Raw genomic sequence first — 22,911 nt, 5'->3', positions numbered from 1 at the left:
CAGACCTGGGGTATCACCATTCCTGATTTTAAATTATACTACAGAGCTATAGTAATAAAGAACAGCATGCTCCTGACTAATAATAATAATAATAATAATAATAATAATAATAATAAATTGATAAATGGAACAGAATTAAAGACCAATATTTAAGCCCACACACAGCCACCTGATTTCAGACATAGGGGCCAACACTACACATTGGAGAAAAGATAGCATATTCAATAAATGGTACAGGTCAAATTGGATACCTACATGTGGAAAAATGAAATTATATCCCTATCTCTCATCCTTCACAAAATTCAACACTGAATGGATCGAGGACCACAACATAAGACCTGATAGCCTGAATCTGATAGAGGAGAAAGTAGGGAATACACTAAAACTTATAGGCACAGGAAATGACTTTCTGACCAGGACCCCAATAGTGTAGATATTAAGACCAAAAATTGAAAAACAACATCTCATGAAACTAAAGAGCTTTGGCACAGCAAAGAAAGCCATCATTTGAATGAAGAGGCAGCCTATGGAATGGGGAAAAAAAGCCTTTACCAGCTATAGACAGAGATTAGTATCTAGAATATACAAAGAACTCAAAGACTAAACATAAAAAAAACTAATTTTAAAAACCTAATTAAAAATTGGGGCAAGAGACTAAAAATTTCTCAAAAGATGAAGCACAAATGACTGAGAATTTTTTTAATGTTCAAACTCTTTACCCATCAGAAAATTAAGACTATTTTGAGATTTCATCTTGCCCCTGTGAGAAGGACTAAGATTCAAAAAACAAAGGATGAAAAATGCTGGTGAAGATATGGGGAAAGAGGCATACTTATTCACTGCTGGTGGGAATGCAAACTGGTGCAGTCATTATGGAAACCCGTATGAAGGTTCTTTAAAAAGCTAGAAATAGATCTACCACATGACCAGTTATACCACTCTTGGGAATATGTCCTAAGGACTCTATATCCTACTACAGAGATACCTGTTCATCCATGTTCATTCCTGCTCCATTCACAATAGTCAAGAAATGGAAACAACTAGATATCTATCAACTAATGAATAGATAATGAAAATATGGCACATTTATACAATAGAGTCTTATTCAGCTGTTAAGTACAACATTATGAAATTTGTAGATAACTGGATGGAGCAGGAAACAATCATCCTGAGTGAGGTAACTCAGACCCAGAAAAAAAAAAGTCACATGTTCTCTCTTAGATGTGGATGCTAACTTTGAATCCTTAAGTATGCATGTTTCAACTGGAACTCCAGTTCCAGGGGAACCAACACAACCTTCTGGCCTCCTCAGGCATTGCACAACATGGATGCATTTATATAAATGAAGGCAAAGCACTTATATACATATTTTTTAATCACTCATCACATATCACTATAACAGGCTGATAACGATTAAAAGTTTTGACATATTGCCAAAATGAAAGTCAGAGACTCAAAGTGAATGCGTAGTTTTGAAAAAACATAACACTGATGGATTTGTTCGATGTGAGGTTTCCATAAACTTTTAATTTGTAAAAACAAAACAAAAAATCCAGTATCTGTTAATTACAATAAAATAAGGCATGTTCAAACAAGATATATCTGTATAAATTATCTAGAGCTGACTTAAAACTATGGCATTTTATAAGGGCAACCATGGATTTCAGTATCTCTTCAGGTTATCTCTGCAGAAACACCAGAAATAACCCATTGAAGTCAAGAACAGGCTGTATGTGCTTTAGAAAATCAATATTTTTCCAATTCCATATAAATGATATTTTACTCATTCAAATTTTAAAAAGAAATGTGGTAAAGGACTTTGTTTAAACTCAAGCAGCAAATTCAAATGAAGGTGATTTATTCAATCTTTAAGTATTTACTAAGATCTATAGCAAAGATTAGAAATATGAGCTGAGCTTTTCTAAGCCACATCACAGTTATGCCTGAATAAATGAATATGCCTGACTCCTAGTATTCATTTTAAGACCAAGAGTAGACCTGAATCTTGAAACCTGTTCCTTCAGATATCTTGTGGAATGTGCACTTGAGCCAGGCTTCATTCATTCCTTAATAGAAACAGTATCCCCAGCATGAAGTGGGGAAGTAGAAGTCAGAACTCACCCTTAATCAAAGAATCTTGCCCTTTCATCCCTATGCCTAGAATGCCACACACACAAATACAAATGGACTTTTCAATTCTTCTCACTGTTTTCAATAAGAAAAACACACTGCTTCCAGTGCTTTGTGTTTTGTAAACAAGCACAACCACATTCACTATCTTTGGTGGAGGCATGGTGGGGTCCTGAGGGGTTAAGGTCAGGCGCACAGGTCAGAAGAGTAACATATGGCTAATTGAGCTTGTTTACATTATATACAGTAATTTTTGGTGGTAAGGGTCAATAAAAATCTTTTGTTCAAATTATGTCCATATTGTAAAAGTCATTCCCAAATATGTGGTGGCTCACACCATTAGTCACAGCACTTGAGAGGCAGAGGCAGGTGAATCTCTGTGATTTCAAGTCCAGCCTCCTCTACATAGCAAGTTCCAGACAAGCCAGGGCTACACAGTAAGCCCTGTCTCAAAACAAAACAAAACAAAACAAAACAAAACAAAACAGTAGCAACAACACCTAAAACAAATATAAATGAGTACCACAAAGATAGACAAGTTTCATGACAAAAAAGGAAGGCTCTGCTCACCCTGTCTTCATGAGCTAATAATGAACATGGCTTGAAACACTGAGTACTGTTCAAAGGAAATCTCTTTCCTGTTATAAGAAAGATGTATTCTCATGTTCCTCCTTGAGCAGGTAGGAGAGGGAAGCAGGACATTAGTGTTATCATCACTGACGTTCTAAAGATCGAATCTGCAAATTGTCAGTCAGAAGTCTGCATCTGTTTTGTAACCTGAAAGAGGGTGCATTGTTTTAGTGGACTTGTTTCATAAAGTGTTCCTACAGTTTGGAATCTTGTTGTTCCCTCAGGTCACCAGCTTCCAGACTGACTTGGTGCAAGCTTAAATAAGGATTACCATGATAGAAATATTTCTCTTTATACAAATGGTTTGGTAAGTATGTCTCTTAAGTGAATATGTATGTTCATTCATAACTTGGAGAACCTAATCAGAGTGTGATTGTACTTTCAATGAGTGCTATCTGTCCTTAGAAGTAGCTGGCAATGGCAACACAAGTCAAGATCCATTCATGTACAATATGCATGATCATGTATCTGGTCTGAAACTAGACTAAATTTCTCTTCATTCCAGATAAGCTTCAAGTTACATGATGATATTAAACTGTTAATGCAAAAGACAGTTAAGCAAGACAATCACATACATGGCTTTAATGCTCTAATCAAAGCTGAAGCTCAGATCATTTATTTATAAATAACAACAAATGACCACTAGAGACACTTGAAATTGTTTGATCAAGGCATTTTATATAATCCTGCCATTACAGTATAGGTGTACAAGAAAAAGGATATGACTGTGAAGAAGGATAGAAAGCTGACAGCGTCTGGGCATTTAAAATAAGAGCTCTTCAAAGCAGGTAAAATTTTTATTTTTTTACAAATAACTTCAGAAAAAAATTGAGAGAAACTGAAAGTTCATTATAAACATTATAATACCAAATGACATGTCACTTACTGTGCAACAAGCAGCTGTGTATTGTTTGTAACCCATGAGCTAAGACTTAATGCATTTTACATTCAAGTTAAATAATTCAGCACCATTTAAGCACGAAGGAGAAATGAAATCTGTATTCAAAAGTGGCCTAGGACTTGGAGTAGCTGGGAATGAAATCTTAATTGTCAATTTATTATATTGTGCATAGGAATTTAAGAAAACACAGAAAGTATATTTTATTACCAAGTATATTATTAGACCCAAAACAAGTTATTTTGAAAACATTTCCCAACCAAGAATTCAATATTTTCATGCAATCTTCTGAAGATTAATGATTAAGTGGCAGAAAAATTTCAGTGAACCGCATTTCCTCTAAAATCTGAATATAAAGAATGCTAGTGTGACCATTGTGTCAGACTTCAAAGAGCAAAACAATAGCTTTAAAAATAATGCCCAATGAATAACTAGATACAATTTGTAAATTAAATTATTACATAAAAATACAAAGATTTTTCCAGAACTAGGCTAGGTGTGCATTTGTCTCCTGTGGTCCCGCTGAGGGCTGAGTCTGCAGTATGAATGATCATGAGGCTGCTTAGACAGCAGATGGAGACTCACTAATTCATTTTCTAGTTTTCACAGTCTTTACCGATGTAAAACAAGTCTCCTCTCAGTCCTCAATGCTCTTTGTGTCATTTCTACCTCTTAAGTTTAAAATTTTAGAGTTTAATAAGACTAGCTTGTGATTTTTAGCATTATCACTAGTTTGATGACTATTCAGAGAACAGAACCCTAAGGATGAGAAATATGAAGTGCTAAATCAATTTTTAAGTGTTTGGGAATGGTGGCGGAAGAGGGATGCTCATAAGAAGAATAAACAGTTTCCTAGTGAAAAAATTTGAATCAACAAAAGAGTACACATTATATTTAAAAGGCAGACATCCCATGGATCCGAAACATATTTTTAATTATTAGAAATACATACATGTATATAATTAATAACTTTAACTTACTTTTTAAAAAATAAAATATGGTTATAACAAATAGTGCTTAAAATTGAGATTCTATGGATGTCGTTTAGCAGTTAAAAATGAAATAAGGTCAGCCTAATTTTCATATTCAGTGAGGTGACAGAAGTCTTTTTTATATTTCAATATCTAGTGGATGTCTGGCTTACACTGTCCCTCAAATAATGGTGGGTAAATAGATAAATGCCTCATTGAAATGACTGTAAATATATTTTTATCTTATATATCTAAGGGCCATATTATTAGCCTACTCTTAGAGAATCTTAGCAAAACAAGGGATGTTAAATCTAAAGATGCCAGTCTGGCTCAGTATTAATACTGACAGTAGTTTTTGTTTTATTTTTAAAAGCAAGTATATTAAAATATCTCTATTAGAATGCTTATAATTTGAAAGGATCATTCTATACTCTTAAAACTAAAAGCAATTTAAGGCAAAGAGGTAAATCAAAGAAGCAATCCTGTAGCTCAGATACTAGCTCAACCAAAGTTCTGTCTGTATTCGTTTATTGGTAAATGTGTGCTGGGCAGATAAGAATCATTTGTACCGTGCAATCTGCCCTGGTGACTCCCATTTCTGGCCCTTCTTACCATGCTATGCACCAGTGAGTGCAGTATGATTATTAGTAACTGATGGTATCCTTTCAACTCCATGACACACAAGACAGGGTTCCAACTCACTTATAAAGTTCTACCTAACATGTTCTGGCACAGGAAATACCTTACTTGAGATTTCAATACTGCTTAATATAGGAAAATTTCTGCTTAAGCACCACTAACTTAAAAGTCTAACTTGATTTCTTTCTGCACCTTTTGAATTTAAGAAAAAGATTCTCCAAATTCTACTGTTGCACATAGTTTCACAGTTTAAAATAAAATCACAGCCGTCTTATTATGGAGAACAGTCCTTGGTTTTGCAGAATGTACTTTCTTTCCTCTTATTCACCAAACCCTCAAGAATGTAATGCTACGTGCTTTGCAGATTTGGATTATATTTCAGAAATATACAAAACACTTGTACAACCAATTCCTGAATAATCTAGAATGGTGTTCCTGTATTGCACACATACGAGGTCATCTGTTCTGGATGATTGAACTTTTTAGGCATTCCTCCTAACAGATGAACAGTTTCAAATGTAGTACAGTTGAAAAATCTAAAAAAGGTTTTTCAGTGTTTTTATTTGAAAGACAGTTGTGGCTATGGAGATTTATTTATATTATTTTGTGTCAGCAAGGACTTAGTTTTGATTAATAGTAAAATATGTTTCAGGGCATTTTATTTATAGGTGTAATTATCACACTTGTTATCAGAATGGTTTCCCCAGTTGCACAGTTGTCCTATCTTATTAATCCCCAGAATGATAACTTTAAGAATTTCATATTAGAAACTCTGCCCATAGAAAAACTAAGAGTAGAGCATCAACAAATATCAGACAGGAATTGGGAAGTTCAATTATATGATTCATTCTAAAAGAAAAGTTGTCTTAAGCCAGAATGAAATCACACGCTTAACAGAAAGAAAATTACCTACTAATTTAAAATGTAAACATAATTTTATATAGGGCTGTAACTATCTGAATACATATATTGCCATTTCTCTGCTATAGAGTAAGATCTCTTGACACCACTAGTAATGCATTTGAGCCTTCCTCAGCACCAGATGTATCCATATCCATTTAAACAGTAGGAGCATCACTTCTAAATTAATCTACGGTAAGGCAAAAATAATAAACTCATTGTTATGTTTCACTTTTTTTCACTTTAAAAAATAATCAGTTCAAATTAGGGCTCATTCATTAAAAGATCATTTTCCCTTTGAACTATAACTTCTAAAGAAAATACGAAATTTAGGGTTCTTTGAAAGAGTCAAATATGCAAATACAGAATTAAAACTCTGTTAATTCACAATGTGAATAAATATTTTTAAATTTCCAAATAATGCTGATTTAAATGTTCAAAATCCAGTTATGTGCTTCATTGTTTAAGAGTCCAAACAAAACTTCCTTTGTTGTTTTCTGTTCGCCTTTTAAAATATGCAAGTCCTACTGAAGCTAATGTATTTGTTCATATTTCAGAATACCAGGCGCTGACTTATCCATTGGGACTTTGGCTTGCATTCTAATACCTAGGTTAAGAAAACAAAAGTGGACAAGTTATTCATCTTATAGTACCATGAATGAGCACAACAAATAAAATTTTAAGTCAGCCTTTTAAAAAACATATGTAACAATTTCCCTCTGCATAAGCAATAGTCACACTGTAAAATTATCATTAGAACATTATTTTGAAGTGACTAGAAGAAAGAAAATATATTAATAGCAGAGAGTATATGTCTGATGTCTATAGTCTGGATGTTTAAAGTCAAAGAAACCACATCTGAAACGATGGGAAGTGAAACAGGACTGATGGGACCAGCACCCAGCCAGGTGAGCCCAATCCATGGAACAAGAGTGGGGCTTCATGCCTTCTGCACATCCTGCATTAGTTCTTCTCCAGCATACTTCTGGATTCAGGATAATGTATTAATAGGCAGAAATGGAAACAGAGACCACCAATCAAATATTGTTATATTTAAGTGGTAATCAGAGATTCCCATATAAGGAATGCACTTGCATCCAAGTCACTGTCAATTTCTAAACAGCACTTTTTTGTAAGGAGAAGAAAACCTTGCTATAGTATTTGAGAATTAAAAGGGACCTGAGTCACCTAGTCCATACATTGTGTTCATAATAGGAAGAATGAGAGAGAAAGGATGTATTAATGGAGCATACCAAATCACTGGGTAGCTTTGACATACCAAGATAACGGTTTTAAATATCTAACTGGCATGAAAAAACAACCAGTGAACTGACAGTGGCATGACATTAGAGTTTTAAAAAATACACTAACAATAGTATGTGATCACACACGCATAGCCATCAGACTGTCCACATGGTTTTAGGCAAGTTACACTCTCTGCTTGTAGAGACCTCCAGAATGAAGTTCTGACTTTTTGGCTTGCTGCCTTTGATCTGGTCCTAACTGACATTTCCACCCTTTTGGCCCAGCTCAATGCCATGAATGAAGTTTATGCTGAACTGAACTAGAAGACTTGCCCTTGCAAACATCTGCAATTCCCTCCTGCCATGCAGTTGCCTGCGGCACTGGCTCCTCCCAACACGCCCTTCTTCATCCCCAGGTTGCACTTCTCAGCCTTCAAGGCCAAATTTAAATGCTGTCCTAAAGTCATTCCCAGATTTCAGTGTGTGACAGTCTCTCCTTCCTCTGAGCTTGGAGGGAGGCCTGAGAGTAAAGTCAAAATGTAAGAGACAAGCTTGATTCTCCTTCAGGGGATGGTCTTTCCCTCATCTGCATTTATTTCCCAATCATAGAATAAGCATGATCTTAAATTGAATTCTGAGTCTTTAACTGTGAGTAACATTTCTCATCTGATCAATATTGATTGCTAAAATTGCTTTTCAACAGCATTTGCTATTTAGTTCCAGTCAGTGATAATTGATCAATTTAATATAACCAATCCTGTGCAGGTGCCACAGCTAGAATCCCTGTTGTGGAGAAATACAACAATTTTTATTCGTTTTAAATATCTGAAAATATCCAACTTAATGTATTCTACTGGTTAAAATAAATAACATTTTATGTATCAAAGTTAGTGCTCAAATCCTGTCTTTAGTGGGAACATGGGTCGCTGGGCATCAGCAGACATAGGAGGTCCATTTGTTCCCATTGCATTTTTTGCCCTCGGAAACTTTAGCTATCACATTGCTATTAGATTTGTGTGTGGATTTCTCTTACTATTCAATTCTACATTTCTTGAGACAAGATAATTCATGTATTAAGTGGGAAGCTACAAGGAGACAAGTCTCTATCTGGCCAAGGCTATTGGCATCAGACAGCATCTGAGACCTATAGTAAAAAAACCCCTCGCTTTGCTGTGAACCACCTACTGAATGTATCCCCCAATGTATTTGAAAAGTGTCTTGATTTATGACTTTTCTTTGTTACTATAAAAATGTAAGCAACTGTTACCACACGAACATGGAATTTTGGGTAACCTGAGTCTGTGTTCCCAGGCCATGGTCACTCATATTTGGCTCCAGAATAAACTATCTCTTCTCCCCTTTGAGGTGAGAGTTATGCTTTTGCATCGACAGTATATAATGTCAAACAATTAGATTCTGGCCATCATGGATTATGGACGGAGACAAATACTAAACAAAGAAATTCATATACAATACAATGAAATTGTTACAGCAAGTCTACAAGGGAACAATTATATCTATCTTTGTATTACTCTCAAATACCTTGTTTGGAACCTTAAATATATAATGCAAAGTGAGAGTAATTAAGTAAATAAATGGTGAATTAGTAAATAGAAAAATTAAAAGAAACAATTATTACCAATTACTAGTTTTTACCTTAAATTATTTAAATTATGGGGCTATCATTTTTGCTAACGCCAATTCCATACTTGATGGACCAAAGAACCAGTCTGGGGTTTTGTTCTGTGGATATCTTCAAAAGAGTATATTTGGTTATATTTTCCCAATTTTACCCTGTTCTTTCATGAGCCTCATCTATTTCTAATAATATGATAATGTTTGCAAAATACAGGCTCTGCTCCTTTATGTATTTACATGAATACATAAAAGGAAAAAGGCCTCTAAAGGTGAACATGGCCCCCTCATGCTGCAGTGCTTTTTCAGTATCAGTGGAAAGCTGGTGCCTGTTCAGTTATTCCAATGTCTTCTTGTTAATTCTTAGAACAACCTGGGAAGGGACGGAGCAGGCAATACCTAAGGAGGTTGGCAGGCTAGGTGAGCAACTAAGAAAACCCTCCCCACTTTCCTTATTTTGAGCAAAGAACATCCTGGTTAATACTTATGTGCTGAGATTCCAAGATTTCATTCACCACGGTTTCAAGACTAGAGAAATTATGGAAGGGACCCCGCCTCCCATCACCCCCCACACACTCATTTTTCAGTCAAATACATGAAAGTATACTTTGGGAAGCTTTCTGACTTTCTTTCCATCTTCTCTAGGGAATCGGAGGAAAGGGGAGGAAAGCCGATGGCTATGGCTCCTTCAAGTTCACTTATACCACATAGGAGCAACTTGACACACTGGGCCTCCACACAGCCTTTCAGGTAAATACTGCATCCTATGTCTAGACCTTCCTTATCCTGAAAACTGAGATTTAAGCATGATTAAAACCCTGATTAAAACATTAGTGCATCTCCTTCTCTAGCATTTTCTGAAAAACAAAAGATTAACTCAAATTATATAATAGCACAGATTTTATATTTAATTTTTATTTTGTTTTATTTGTAAAGAAGGTAGTAGAAACAGACACTTGTGCTGCATGCCAGGTGACAAAACTTGTAATCATTTCTCAGCCATTTGACTAAGATCAAGTGCAAATGTCCTTGGAAAGAAAATTACTTAGCTTGGCAAGTAATACTTACGGTGAAATTGTGCAGCCTGAGGCATAGGCATGATGTCCTGTGTAGCGAATGTCACAGCGCACAACATTGTTACTATAGTCTGATTCAGGCACCAGATAGCTGGGGTTTACACTGACCTGGACAACAAGAACAGCATTTGTATGAATGATTTCACCTTCTTTGTATACTGATTATTTTCTATTTTCATAGGGAAGTTAAAAGGAAATTGCTAACAAGGGACTGAGCTAATCAAGAAGAGTATAAGCGGTTAAGCTCTTGACACATTACAGAAAGAAATGGTGTAAATTTTCCTGAGTTCTTTAAAAATAAAAAAATTTATATTCCCAAGTCACTTAAAACTTGCTCTAAAGGATGGATGATTGCTTCTAATACCATGATTGCTTAATATTTGAATCCAGAAAAAAGGGAGCCTACTGCTTTGCAATGAAATATATTCAAAACTCCCTACCTTTAGTATGTAGTTTCCAGGTTGTACATCTGTGATGTCAATCCACTGGCAGTCTATGTCTGCTGCATAGGTGTCATAACAGCCAGGACTCAATCCCTAAAAATCAGCAAAATTTGTAAACTAAATGATAGTGTATGGCCAGACTGTGCTAAAGAACATGATATTATTTGCAAATTAATTTTATTAGAACATACAAGAATTTGACATAATATCATACTTCTATTTCCTTTCCTTTTGAGAAGTACACATTAATGAGTCTCGTCATAACCAGTGCTTAAAACAGATGTGGGACAGCAAGATGCAGTAGCATACCTCATTTCTTGAGTGCCTTAAGTCACCAATGAAAAATACAAGCTTAAGTCACAAAATAGGCCTCTACCAAAATCCAAGATTAGCAGATGAGGCATGAAGCCCCTTGGTAGTTAATTTAGTTTAAATGCCCTGTCTGAACCTCTCTCCCATGACCTTTCTCTGTTCTGGATGCCTATGATACTTTTGTCCTGAGTCACTTGTATAGTGTTCATCTATCTCTCCTCTGCATTGTAATTGGATTATAGAAATGACTCCCCCTCAAATAAAGCCTATGTTACATCCTTGAGTAGTTAACATTTAATATTATTATGTGCCAAAACTATTTTAAACATATGATGTGAACTCAGTTCTCACAACCACATCAGGCAGGTGCTGTTATCTCCATTTTATGCATAAGGAAACTGAGGCACACTAAGGTCAAATGACTTACTGAAGGCTAAACAGGAAATAACTGAGTTGGCTTCAAGATCATGCTAACAGGGTCAGAGTACCTTTTCTGTATTTTTTAAAATTTTATTTATTATTTTTATTTTTTTGTGTATGAGTGTTTGCCTGAATGTAAGTGCACCCATGTTATTCAATGCAGGCAAAGTTCAGAAGAGGGCTATGGACTCCCCTGGAACTGGTTGTTAGCTGACATATAGGTCCTCTGCAAGAGCAACCAGTGTGCTTAACCACTGAGCCATCTCTCTAGCACCAGAGTACCTTTTCTTAGCTACCACATTCTTCCCTCCCTCACATAATTGGTGAAATCTTTTCTTGGATCAAAGGTATGGCTGTACACCTAAATGCCACAGCATTCCATGTACTGCCTCAATAAGTCATTGGGTGTTTTATATAGGCTGGGAGGAGAAAAAAAAAAAAAAAACACCAAGAAGATATAGTTCTTGCTCTTAAGAGTGGTAGTCTGGAGAATTTTTTTTTTCAATTGGAGGCTATAGGAATATTTTTATTCCCTCATGAGAACTTTAAGCTGTTGTATTTTTATTCAATAATCCAAGCTGATTAAAAAGTATGTGTTAAAATCATTTGATACAATATTGTACTTTAAAATTAACACTCATTTGCTTTAGTGCATACTTTGCTCAACAAAGATAGCAAAAGTGTCCCAACATGCATTAGTGGTATGGGACTGGCTGAGGATGGATTTGGGAAGAGTGAGGAGGACAGAGTGCTGTCTGTCGTATAGCAGGACACACAGACAGGCCAAACTCAAAAGTACCTGAGCCACAGCAGCGAGAACCACAATCCTTTGTCATTGCCTGGATTCCCTCCTCCATCCACTGCCATTTCATGTGTTGAGTGGGATACAGAGAATTAAGAGCTTTTGATCTGGTTCCACATCAACTGAGGCAGGCACACTTATACACACTGATTCGCTGCTGCTCCCACCATCACTGCTACTACTGCACTCATGATACTAGAAAGAGCTCACTGATTAGATTCAGAGTGAAGACAGGTATAAGTAATGCTACTTTCAAGTGAATAAAAACAGTGCTCAAGTTAAGCTGGGTGTGAAGATGGAGGTGGGTGAATCTCATCAGAACTGAGGCTACTCTGGTCTATATAGTGATTTCCAGGTCAACTAGGGATACAGGGAGATGCTGCCTCAAAAAACAACAAAAAAGAAAGAGATAGAAGGGGGGGAGGGAGGAAGGGAGGGAGAGAGGGAGGAAGGAAGGAAGGAAGGAAGGAAGGAAGGAAGGAAGGAAGGAAGGAAGGAAGGAAGGAAAGAAGGAAAGAAGGAAGGAAGGAAGATACTGAAATTAGTCCTGGGTGGCATAAATCTGTAATCCCAATTGCTTAGAAGGCTGAGGCAGGAGGATCACTTACGCCTAGGAACTTGACACCAGCCTAGGTATCACAGCAAGGCTCCATTGGAGGAAAAAAAATTGTGTGTGTGTGTGTGTGTGTGTGTGTGTGTGTGTGTGTGTGTGTGTGTCTGTAAGTATTAAGTGTAAGGGTAAAAACACTGAAATTATCACTGTAGGGTTTATCAGCTGGAAGAATATTAGTTAATTACAAGCTGTGATTATTTGAACTAGCAAACAAAAACCAGAAGCTGCCAAGGCTATTAAGCAAGGAACCATTTCATGTACCCAAGTCAAAATATAAAAATAAACTGAGCTTCATCCTAGACTAAGGTAGTTATTTTGTTTCAGCAAAACACAGCTGTTTGCTACATGTGGTTAATGAGTTTAATATGACTATTTCTAACCATGCATGTATGTGTATGTAAATTTGTGATCTTAGAACACAGGGAGTTTTTATAAATACATATGTATAAGTTATACCCAGTTATATGCTTGTATCCATCTGGGGAGCATTGCATTATTACAATAACATAAATTTAAGTTGACATTAGGGATTTGTGAGAATGGCTTTCCTTTAAATGAAGTCTATGTTCAAGAGACTAATGAAGAAAGCACAAATACACAAATCACTTACAATGCAAGACCCGGTGAAAAATTGTTATGTAAGACATACACGGAACAACCGACAGCAAAGCTACCATATAAAGCAAAGTGAGATCATGCCGATTAGCATGGGAGCCACGGGGGCTGAAATATGCACAATCCCACATCCAATTATTCCAGCTTAGTGTGAGATGCCTAATGTACGTCATTTTCTGACTGGGAAAGATAAACTCCAGGTCCTCTCACTGGTGCTCAGTGAATGAGAAGGATATATTAAGCATGGTTAATATAGGGGTGGGTTATAGCTCCTTTCACTTAAAATATAAGTTCTGCCCCATCCAACCCATGTTAAATTTAACATTTTCCCTTTCTAATTGCTTTAATGGGTTAAGCCCAGAAAAAGAAGTAATAGTCACCACATGTAGGTCACCAAAATGCTTCCTGCCACAGGCCTGGAATCTGCTTTCCAGGATGTCAGCTATGATGTCTTTGTACCCTGGATTATGTACATTCACGAACTCCTTGCCAAGAGTTGGGCTGGAGTAAAATTATAATGTCCTTTTACAAATTAGGGTTTCGGATGGAAATACTGACATGGCTTTTAACTGACACACATTTTCCAATTCTAAGAAATGCAAACCGCTTAACTCAGCACTATTTAAAAAAATTTATCCAGAGGACATCTGACATTAATTACACTGTAAGTTTAAATATACATGTGTGGAGAATGAGCTATCTTTCCCTTCTTATTTGCATTATTAAAAGTGACAATGTTTAAAGTACTTCTTAAGAAACTTATTTCCACTCCTTTTTCTAACTTTAACCACTACATTAAGCATAATAGGTTGAAAACAAGACGGTTTTGCAGGTGAGGAACCAGATGTATATTTCCAACAGTTATTCATAGCCAATTAAAGAGTACAGAATGGATGCAGATGAGGTAAAGCATTCTTGTTTTCGGAGAGTAAACTCCTTTTCACTGTGGAATGTAGCAAGGGTCCATGCTGACCTTCTGTGATCTTGAGCAGCAGCTACATGCACAGCTGGAAACATTTTAAAAGTAATTTGCATCATCAAGTCATCATTTGCCTTTTCCCAATTTCTATGTTGACATGATAATCTCGAAATGAAACAATGTATTAAAAAAAGAAAGATGGGAGGAAATAAAATAGTAGATGACTGCTTCTCTCTGAAGCCTGCGAGCTGCTGATGTCAGGGTGCCAGCCTACCTGTGTGTGCGCAGTGCACGCAAAGCGCCTGTGGTAGCCGTAGTCACAGGATGTGTCCTCGAGACAGAAACTTGCTTTGTGGCCTTCAGCCACTCTCCTCTGTGTGTTGGCATCAAGCAGGTCATAGTGGCTGAATTCATCCATGCTATGGTAATGTCTAGTGCCCCACACAACAAAGACAATGTTTGGTTAACGGCACATACAGAAAACAGTTAGGGACTCAAGTGACCTCCTTGTTGCTTCATAAATTAATTAAACTGGACTCACAAATTAAAACTGAGGTCAAGTTTATTTTTTTTACAGAGATATTCAGGCTAGATTCTTTTCTTCAAGAGGGACATAAACGTATCAAAACTGCAAGCATTTGAGTATTTTGGTTTCCTTTACAGCCTATTTTATCTTTGAACATTAAATATAGACCATATAGCATCTGTGCTTGTAACTTGTCCACTATTCGCTATTGTATTTCCAAACAAGAAGAAGCTCTTTGCTCTAGAAAAGTTTGCATAAGATTTTAAAAACTAGAGGTCCACCAAACTTACGACCTGTTTGAAAATGCAAAGGGAAGACAATAGCCTGATATTTTTTCCTATCACTATTTAAATAGCATAAGCTCTATTTCAGAATAAAGTATGTATTTGTTTCACTGCAAATTCAGTGACCTGGGTCTGCTTTTCTCATTTCATTAAATAGGAGGTACTGAGCTCTTCTCACATGGTGGGGTGGCGGGGCGGGGGCAACAATGAGAAAGGGTTTGAGTTTCTGAAAGTTTAAGACCACACAGGATCTCCTGGCAACAAACACTTGGGCACATACCAAGGCAAATGATGGCATAACCATATGTAATTTAAAATGAAAACCTTTAAATTTAGAAAGGATTGGGCAACCACGCTGGGGTTGACAGGGGCCTTTTAAAAGCTAGAGTGTCAGGCCCTGAAGTGTCCATCTACATCTTTCATTGTCAATGGCCTCAGAATCTTTAGATAACAAGATGTAGTTTTCATTAAATGCTATTTAATGTTAACTAACTGTATGTGATCTTGGCTGTAACAGACTCTTTCAAAAAGCCTACCTGCAGTGCATAAGAGTAAATTCTAGTCAACTCATTGTTATGTCCACTCAACAGTTTTAAAGAGTCAAAGGTAGTTTTCAATTCAAAAGAAAATGGAATTCAGTGATTTAGGAACTATCATTAAAGATAGGACTTTTTTTTTTTTTTTTTTTTTTTTTTTTTTTTGTCTTTTTGAAGCAGGGTCTCCCTGTAGCCCCATCTGTCCTGGAACTCCCTATAGAGACCAGGCTGGCCTTGAACTCACAGAGATCTGCCTGCCTCTGCCTCCCAAGTGCTGGGACTACAGGCATGCGCCACCACGCCCGGCTAAGATAGGGACTATTTTTAAAGACAGATTTTTTTGATGATGTCAAACTGCATCATAAAACTAAGCATAAACCATAGAAGATTTCTACCTTTGGGTCAGAAGTATTCAGGGGCCTATCCACTTACTGATGACAGCTGTGCCACTCCCAGGAATATCGAGGGCGGCTTGGTAAGAAGTCAGATGTTCCTTGATTTTTCACTCTTTGGGGAAACCGCAGCAGCACCCTGTGATCATAATCTCTGACATCTGCCCTGTATGCTGAACTGTGAGTAAAAAGTGAAATATTATTAGATTCATGGAGAATATTAATGAAAAACAAAAAAGAAAGAAAACCTCACCCATTGCACAGTGGTAAACACCCCCTTCCTCAGCTAGCTTCTCAAGTCAGAGACTGAATCCCAAGCTCCTAGCTCAGGCCTGGAATAATGAGAACACAGTGACTGTCTGGTGAAGAAGCAAGTGAATGACAACAGTAAAACTCCACAGAGCTTGAAAATTAAGGTTCACACTTAAAATCCACAGACGGGAGACCCTGGATCTACAATCGATCAATCCAAGTTTGGCCACGTGAATGAGTAATATCATTGGGGTGGAAATGATCATGAAAAATAATCCAGAGATACTTATTGGGGCTGGAGAGATGGCTCAGCAGTTAAGAGCACTGAATACTCTTGCAAAGGACCAGGGTTCAATTCCCAGCACCCACATGGTGGCTAACAACCATCTGTAACTCTAGTTCCAGGGCATCCGATGCCTTCTTCTGACCTCTGAGGGCATTAAATGACACAGGTGCACCTACTTACAGGCAAGCAATACACTCATACATTTTAAAATAAAAATAAAAAATAAAATAAAAGTAAAATATTTTTTAAAATCCATAGGTACTTATTAAGAACTAGAATTAAACAACATATTTCTTACATGGAGAAATAATCTAAAAGAACACTCCCAGATTCAGATAAATAACTTTGTACCCCACTATCTTCAAACAGCCTTGCTCCAGTATCTTGGAGAAATGTGTAGCTGATGCAAGACTCAGGAATGAAAACGAGTTTGAATTTCTTCCCCTGGCCTGAGTTATAAAAAGTCGGCATGGAAGAAATGTGCATAGAAACACCACTGTGCTGATACTAATGTATTTTTTCTGATATATGTTCAAATACAGATAATGGCCCAGTTTTTGTAGGTTAACTACTATCGTCTTTTGCTCCCTCTGCTGGTTCCCAGAAGCAAAAACAGGGAACCCCAATTCCAGAATAGCTGTTTCATTTTAGGACTGATGGAAACACAAAACTCTTGCTCATGGATTATTCTGGCCAAAGCAATACCCAAACAACACAGTCAATCACGGCCTGAAACAAAAGAGGAAAATGGTCTTTACCAACGTGGGGCGCCACCATGGCGAAAACACCCTTAATATTAACAAGCTCTTCAATCACACTTTTCCCCCCTGCGTTCTTGTATAGTTGTTTAATAGCAAGTTATTGGAAATAATTGGCTCCAGCGCCTACTTGGAATCTTGGAAAAAGAACCTGAGACAGTCTCCAGATTTGCTCCGAATATTAAGGCAGAACCCATAAAACATTAAAAGTTTTAACTCTCCAACCAGGTCCGCATGCCCAGGAGGTCACGTCCCACTTCCCAGCACTCGTCCCACTTCTAGCAGTTGGTCTGCATTCAGAACTAGCCACCGCAGTGATCCCAGGACTAAATGGGGAGCCGGGCTGTGGAGATCCCGGCCGGTACCTGGCCAGACAGTTTTCTTCAGCAGCGCATCTCAGGTTGTACATAGACATCTTCTGCACGTATGTGGATGCCTGGATGTAGTAGGGGTCCGGCACCAGGTCCGGGAGACCTAAAGGTCAAGAGGTGCAGCATTCAGACAAGCGGATGCCCTGTTGCTCCATGTCCCCAATTTGTCACCCCTCGCCCACCGAGACTGCAGGGTGGGGGCAAATGGTATGCACCGAGTAGGAACGCACGGGCTAGGAGGCAAAGTGAAAAGGAAGAGGCTGGGGCCAGGCGAGCGAGCGGTTTGCACCAGATTCCAGAGCTGGCCGGGCTGGCTAGGGGGAAGCATAGGGGTAGGGTCGGCTGGACCAGGGCCCGCCGCGCCCAGGCCGCCACGTCGAGCAGGCGTGGAGAGGCGGCCAGGGTGCTCCTGTGCCTCCCGCGGACCTGGGGATGCTTACCGTACTGGAAGTAACCGGTGCCGTATCCCGGCCGGTACCGGCTCCCAGGCCGGGGCCTCTCGTACGTGTCGTAGTAGTTGTAATAGGGGTTGTCATCCGAGTACTTGTAGGGGTTGTAGGGGTCGTCGCCCACCATGCGGTCCACGTGGATGGGCGGCCGCAGGTTACTGAGCTGCGGGAGGCGTCGCGACGCCGTCCGGTTCCCTGCGCTCAAGCCTCCATCGCGGGCCGCGGACGGCGGGAAGCCAGCTTGGAACCAGTGGCGGGCGGTCGGCCGGGGGCGGGCGGTGACCCCCGCAGGGCTGGCAGTGCGCGCGCGGGCTGCAGCCGTGCGGTTGTCGCGCAGCAACAGGATGGGCGTGCGCGGCTGCGGGGCGGCGGCGCCGTCGGATCCCGGGGTGGCGGAGCTCGGGTCACGGCGGCGCTGGGGCTGGTACTGCGCGCCCAGGCTCAGCAGGCTGAACACCTGCCCGTTGTTCTCCCATTGGATCGTCTGGCGCCAGGCGCCGGGGGCCGCGGGCTCGCGCGCAGGCTGTCGCGGGTCCACGGCAGGCGGGGCGCAGCGCACCAGCGGACAGAGCTGCAGCGGCCCCAGCAGGAGCACCGTCCAGGCGAAACGCATGGCGCGCCTTCCCCGACCGTCCCCGCTCGGGGACGTGGCTGGCTGAGAAAGAAGCCGGGGCTCAGACTACGCGAGGGAGGGAGGTGGGCGAGGCGTGGGGAGGGTCCTCTGCGAGCGGTGCCAAGGCTAGACGGCGGACCCTGTTCCCGGCCCAGGCGGCTGCTCCGACGTGGCACCGTTCCTCTGTCCCCTTTCCCAGTCCTGGAAGGCAGGCGGGAGCGGCGCGGCGGTACTGGCGATCGGGCAGTGTCTGGAGTAAAGGAAGGAGGAGATTTTAAACTTTCTGGCACGTTTGCAGTTACACAAGCCGTTCTGGCCCCGCTGCCCCTCCGCTATTTGTTCACGTAATGCGATTGGAAACGTGCAAGGCGGACAGCTCCTCGACTCTGTCCCTCCCTCCCCTCTCCGCCCCCCTCCTCCCCAGACACGTTGCACAGGGAGCATTAGAGGAAAGAACAAAACGGAACACACATCCTGAGACACACTCAACTTAATCTGGGGCGAACATGCAGGAATTTCAAAAGACTCAGACAGGCGCAGGCAGCCAGGCAATGGGCCTGAGCCAAAATATGCAGGAAGAAAAATGCTATTAGGTCACCAGCCTTGGAGAGGCGGGAAGTCAGGAGGTGGGGAGAAAGATGGGGGCGAAAGTGTGTGTGTCTGAGTGGGGGAGGTTGTGACTAACGCTTATCCATAAAGGAGTTAACCAGACAAATTTCCCAATACACACTCATTGACTTTTATGGGAAGCGCCCTCAGCAAATGGGCCCCAGGATATCAAATTTTGTTTTTCCTAGGTAATATGAGAGATGGGTTACAAATCTGTATCCTACAGTGTATATTTGAATAACCAAAGTGAAATTTTACAGGGAACAAAGCTTGCTAATGTTGAAGCAATAAATAAGCCTGCCTCTTTTTAAAAAGATAAAGCCAGCCTGATTTGTACTTTGAGGAGTGAAACATGAAGAATTCTTTCATCTCTTCTGTGGACCAGGGAGCTAGAACAAGTCTAAGGGGTCAAGCAGAGGCATCGCCAAGCAGACATTTAAATCTGTTACTGCTTCTTCTCTTCTGTCTTTAGGTTTGACTTTGAAAAATCAAATGGTCAATGTTAAATACTGAAATTCAAGAAAGTATTTCATAGTGTTTGATTCATCTTCCAATCTAAACAAAGGTGTTGCAAAAGACACAGCCTTTGAGAAGGCATTGGGTGTGGCCAGGAGAATGGGCAGGAGGAAAACCATGGCTGGAAAGAGATGCTTAATAGACCAGTTATTCATATCCCACTCCAAGTTTAGGAAGCTCAGGATGGAATTTAAAGAGAAATTGCTACTAAGTGGCCCAATTTAAAACTGCTAAGCGAAACCAGATTTTAATATTCCTTTTATTGGTCTCATCATTGGGCTGTTGACTAGACATACTTTACTATTCACCTGCCTGTTACTCTCTGTTTTTCCATAAATTGATGACCTCGTTTGATGGTGTGGTGGACAGCTGCTGGTTACACTGCTTTGTATCTGATTCCCCTTCTCTCTTATTTGAGAAACTCTTCTTCCTCACAATAGTGTGGCTGGATTGGCAGAGCATTCATGAGACTTCCCCACTTCAAACAGTAGTCTTGAGATCCTAGTTTGGCTAATCAAACGGTTTTCCTAAAATCTGAGTGTCAAGGTCAAGAATATTACTCCAGAGACTGGAGAGATGGTTCAGTGGTTAAGAGCACTGGCTGTTCTTGCATAGGACCTAAATACAATTTCCAGTACCCTTTATGGTGGCTAGCAGCATTCCATAACCCCAGTTCCAGGGGAAGCCGACGCCCTCTTCTGACCTTCATGGGCATTGTACGACACAGGTGCACTTACATACATGCAGGTATTATACACATACACATAAAATAAAAATAATAAATTAAAAAAATTAAAGAGTATTACTGGCTCTTCAGATTCTCCAGTACATTCCTTTGTAGCTTAACATAGTTTCCGTTGCTTGTCACTTAAGAATCCTGACTGACATAGAGGGACACGTGGAATCCTTCTCTCAAGCAGTTAAATCCCATGATTGATGAGTTTGACTTTAGGAGTTAAGTTCAACTTGCCCTGCCCATGACTTCATACCCTCCTTGGTCACAAAAAGCTATGACACACAAGTTTTCTCACAGGTGGCAAATCTATTGCACATCTGATGAAGATAAAACTTTAAGTACAAATTCATCCATAGCAAGTCAATGGTGAATTCCTTCTGAACAGAAGTTAGAGACATCATTAGTTGTCATTTTACAGACTGACTACAGGACTTAAAACTAAACTATTGTATTTTTTCAGACCTACTAAGGGAGATGGACAAAAACAGAAGTAACAGGTGTATATAATTTGGATGGACAGATGAAATTATAAGGAGAAACAGGAAGGGACAGAGTATAATTATCTCTCTTCTGAAAAAGGCTCTGCATCTGCCCATGAAGTTTATTCTCTAGAAGAGAAAGGCTGGGAACTGCTATTACTTGACCACAAGTTTCTGAGGCAAGACCTCTGCTATGGAGGTCATATGTTAGAGTACAGGAATAAGGCAGCCCTAATAGGAGGGTAGAAGGTTTATTCTGGATCTCAGTTTAAATGTCCTTGTTACCAATCCTGGTGCAGGAGGAGGAAGGGGGGTGAGTTAGGGAAGTGGAAGGGAGAGGATGGGGAGGAGAGGGAAAAGAGGGAGATGGGAGGATACTTTTTGACACAGATGATTTACTTTCTCTATAAGATTCAAGAATTAAACCCACTTTGAAGTATTTTTCTAAGTTTAAAAAATCTCCAATTTTTTGAACATCCAAATGATTAATTCATTGCAATTGTGACTATTAATATTAAATAATTCCTTTAATTTGACTTAAAAAGTGTATATGCGTGTGTATGTGTCTGTAAGTGTAAGTGTGTGTGTGTGTGTGTGTGTGTGTGTATGTGTGTGTGTAAGGTGAAACCTGAAGAAATAACTTTTCACTTTTTGAGTATTTTCCATCAATGAGATTCTATTACACACATATTTGTTTTACAGCATCTCATGAACACATGCTCTGTGTGGTTGTATGTTATAGTAGCAGTTTGTACAGGTGAGCACGAAAACTTTATATTATATGAGGCTCATCAGTTTTTCCCCAATTTACTTCAGCAGATTTAAAAATGTTTCATCAGAACAGCAGTGACTGTTTAGAGCAGTAACAATGTACACTGTTTTCATTATTAAACACACACAGGTGCACCCACACATACAGCTACAGGGGTAGGGGATATATAGCCCATCAGTACATTCTCAAAAATGGCATAAATGAAAAGCTTAGTTCATTTTCTCCTAACATTCTTATTAAGATGTAGCCAGCTGAAAAACAAGCATGTGGTCACCACGTTGGGGACAATAGAAAGTGTTTGCTCCCCAGGGGAGAGACAGTGTAGTCACACACTGTGCTCTTTAGCTCAGAGGCAAAGCTACTACTTTCAAAATTATGAGAAACCACAGTTTCTTCCCACTCAACACTGAAATTAATAAAAGTAATGATAGTAACAGTTATAGTGATGATAATAACTACACGGGGACACCTCCAGCTCTTTAACTTTGGAGTGGCGCACAGTAGAGTCCATTTTTGAAGACAAAGAATTTTTTTTGGTAAGGTTCTAGTTCACAATACCCAGGCTTCAAGCTGTCATGTCTGATTCATTGCTCAAGAAATAAAAGTTGCTATAAGGTTGTGTTCTCAGAATTTTCTAGATGGATTTATATGCACAGGATATGGAGTTATTCAGAATGTTAAAACTGTGAAACAGTGCCCCTCAATTTCCAAAACCAAAACACTAACCCTACAATCAAAGGACCAGAGTGTGATCACAAATTCTCTTGTTTAGAGGCTGGAGAGATGGCTCAGAGGTTAAGAGCACTTGCTGCTCTTCCAGAGAACCTGAGTTCAGTTCTCAGCACCCACTCACAACCAACTGTAAACCGAGCTCCAGGAGAGCCAATGCCTTCTTTTGGCTTCCATGGGCACTTGCAAACATATGGCATATACTGTCACACACATGTATATAAATAAAAATGAAAATAAAAATAATTCTTTTGTTTGTGGCTCACGAAGTACATATCAGTCTTATTTTTCAGTAAACTACTATTTGTGGTGTGTTGCCACCCTGCAATTTTAAGACATCACAGAGAATCAAACAA

General features: G+C 39.4%; 1 protein-coding gene across 2 annotated transcripts; it reads right to left on the bottom strand.

Moving 5' to 3' along the window:
- Nucleotides 1–3,542: 3,542 nt before the first annotated feature.
- On the bottom strand, nt 3,543–18,857 carry Lox (lysyl oxidase). 2 transcript variants are annotated; one of them, XM_008840241.3, is made up of 7 exons: nt 18,093–18,857; nt 17,647–17,755; nt 16,026–16,163; nt 14,522–14,678; nt 10,564–10,659; nt 10,116–10,231; nt 3,543–6,775 (listed from the first exon to the last, which is right to left on the bottom strand). In XM_008840241.3, exons 1-7 carry the CDS (start codon nt 18,712–18,714, stop codon nt 6,769–6,771), a joined length of 1,245 nt encoding a protein of 414 aa, XP_008838463.1. In that variant the 5' UTR covers nt 18,715–18,857; the 3' UTR covers nt 3,543–6,768. The 2 variants fall into 2 exon arrangements, with proteins under 2 accessions (XP_008838463.1, XP_008838465.1); XM_008840243.2 differs by lacking the exon at nt 3,543–6,775 and having other exon boundaries at nt 10,112–10,231.
- Between the last annotated feature and the right edge of the window lie 4,054 nt (nt 18,858–22,911).

This window comes from Nannospalax galili, unplaced genomic scaffold (genome assembly GCF_000622305.1).
Source record: "Nannospalax galili isolate Female #2095 unplaced genomic scaffold, S.galili_v1.0 scaffold1259, whole genome shotgun sequence".
Classification (NCBI taxonomy): Eukaryota; Metazoa; Chordata; class Mammalia; order Rodentia; family Spalacidae; genus Nannospalax; species Nannospalax galili.
Note: the sequence above shows the minus strand (reverse complement) of the source record. Positions and strands in the feature narration are given on the sequence as shown.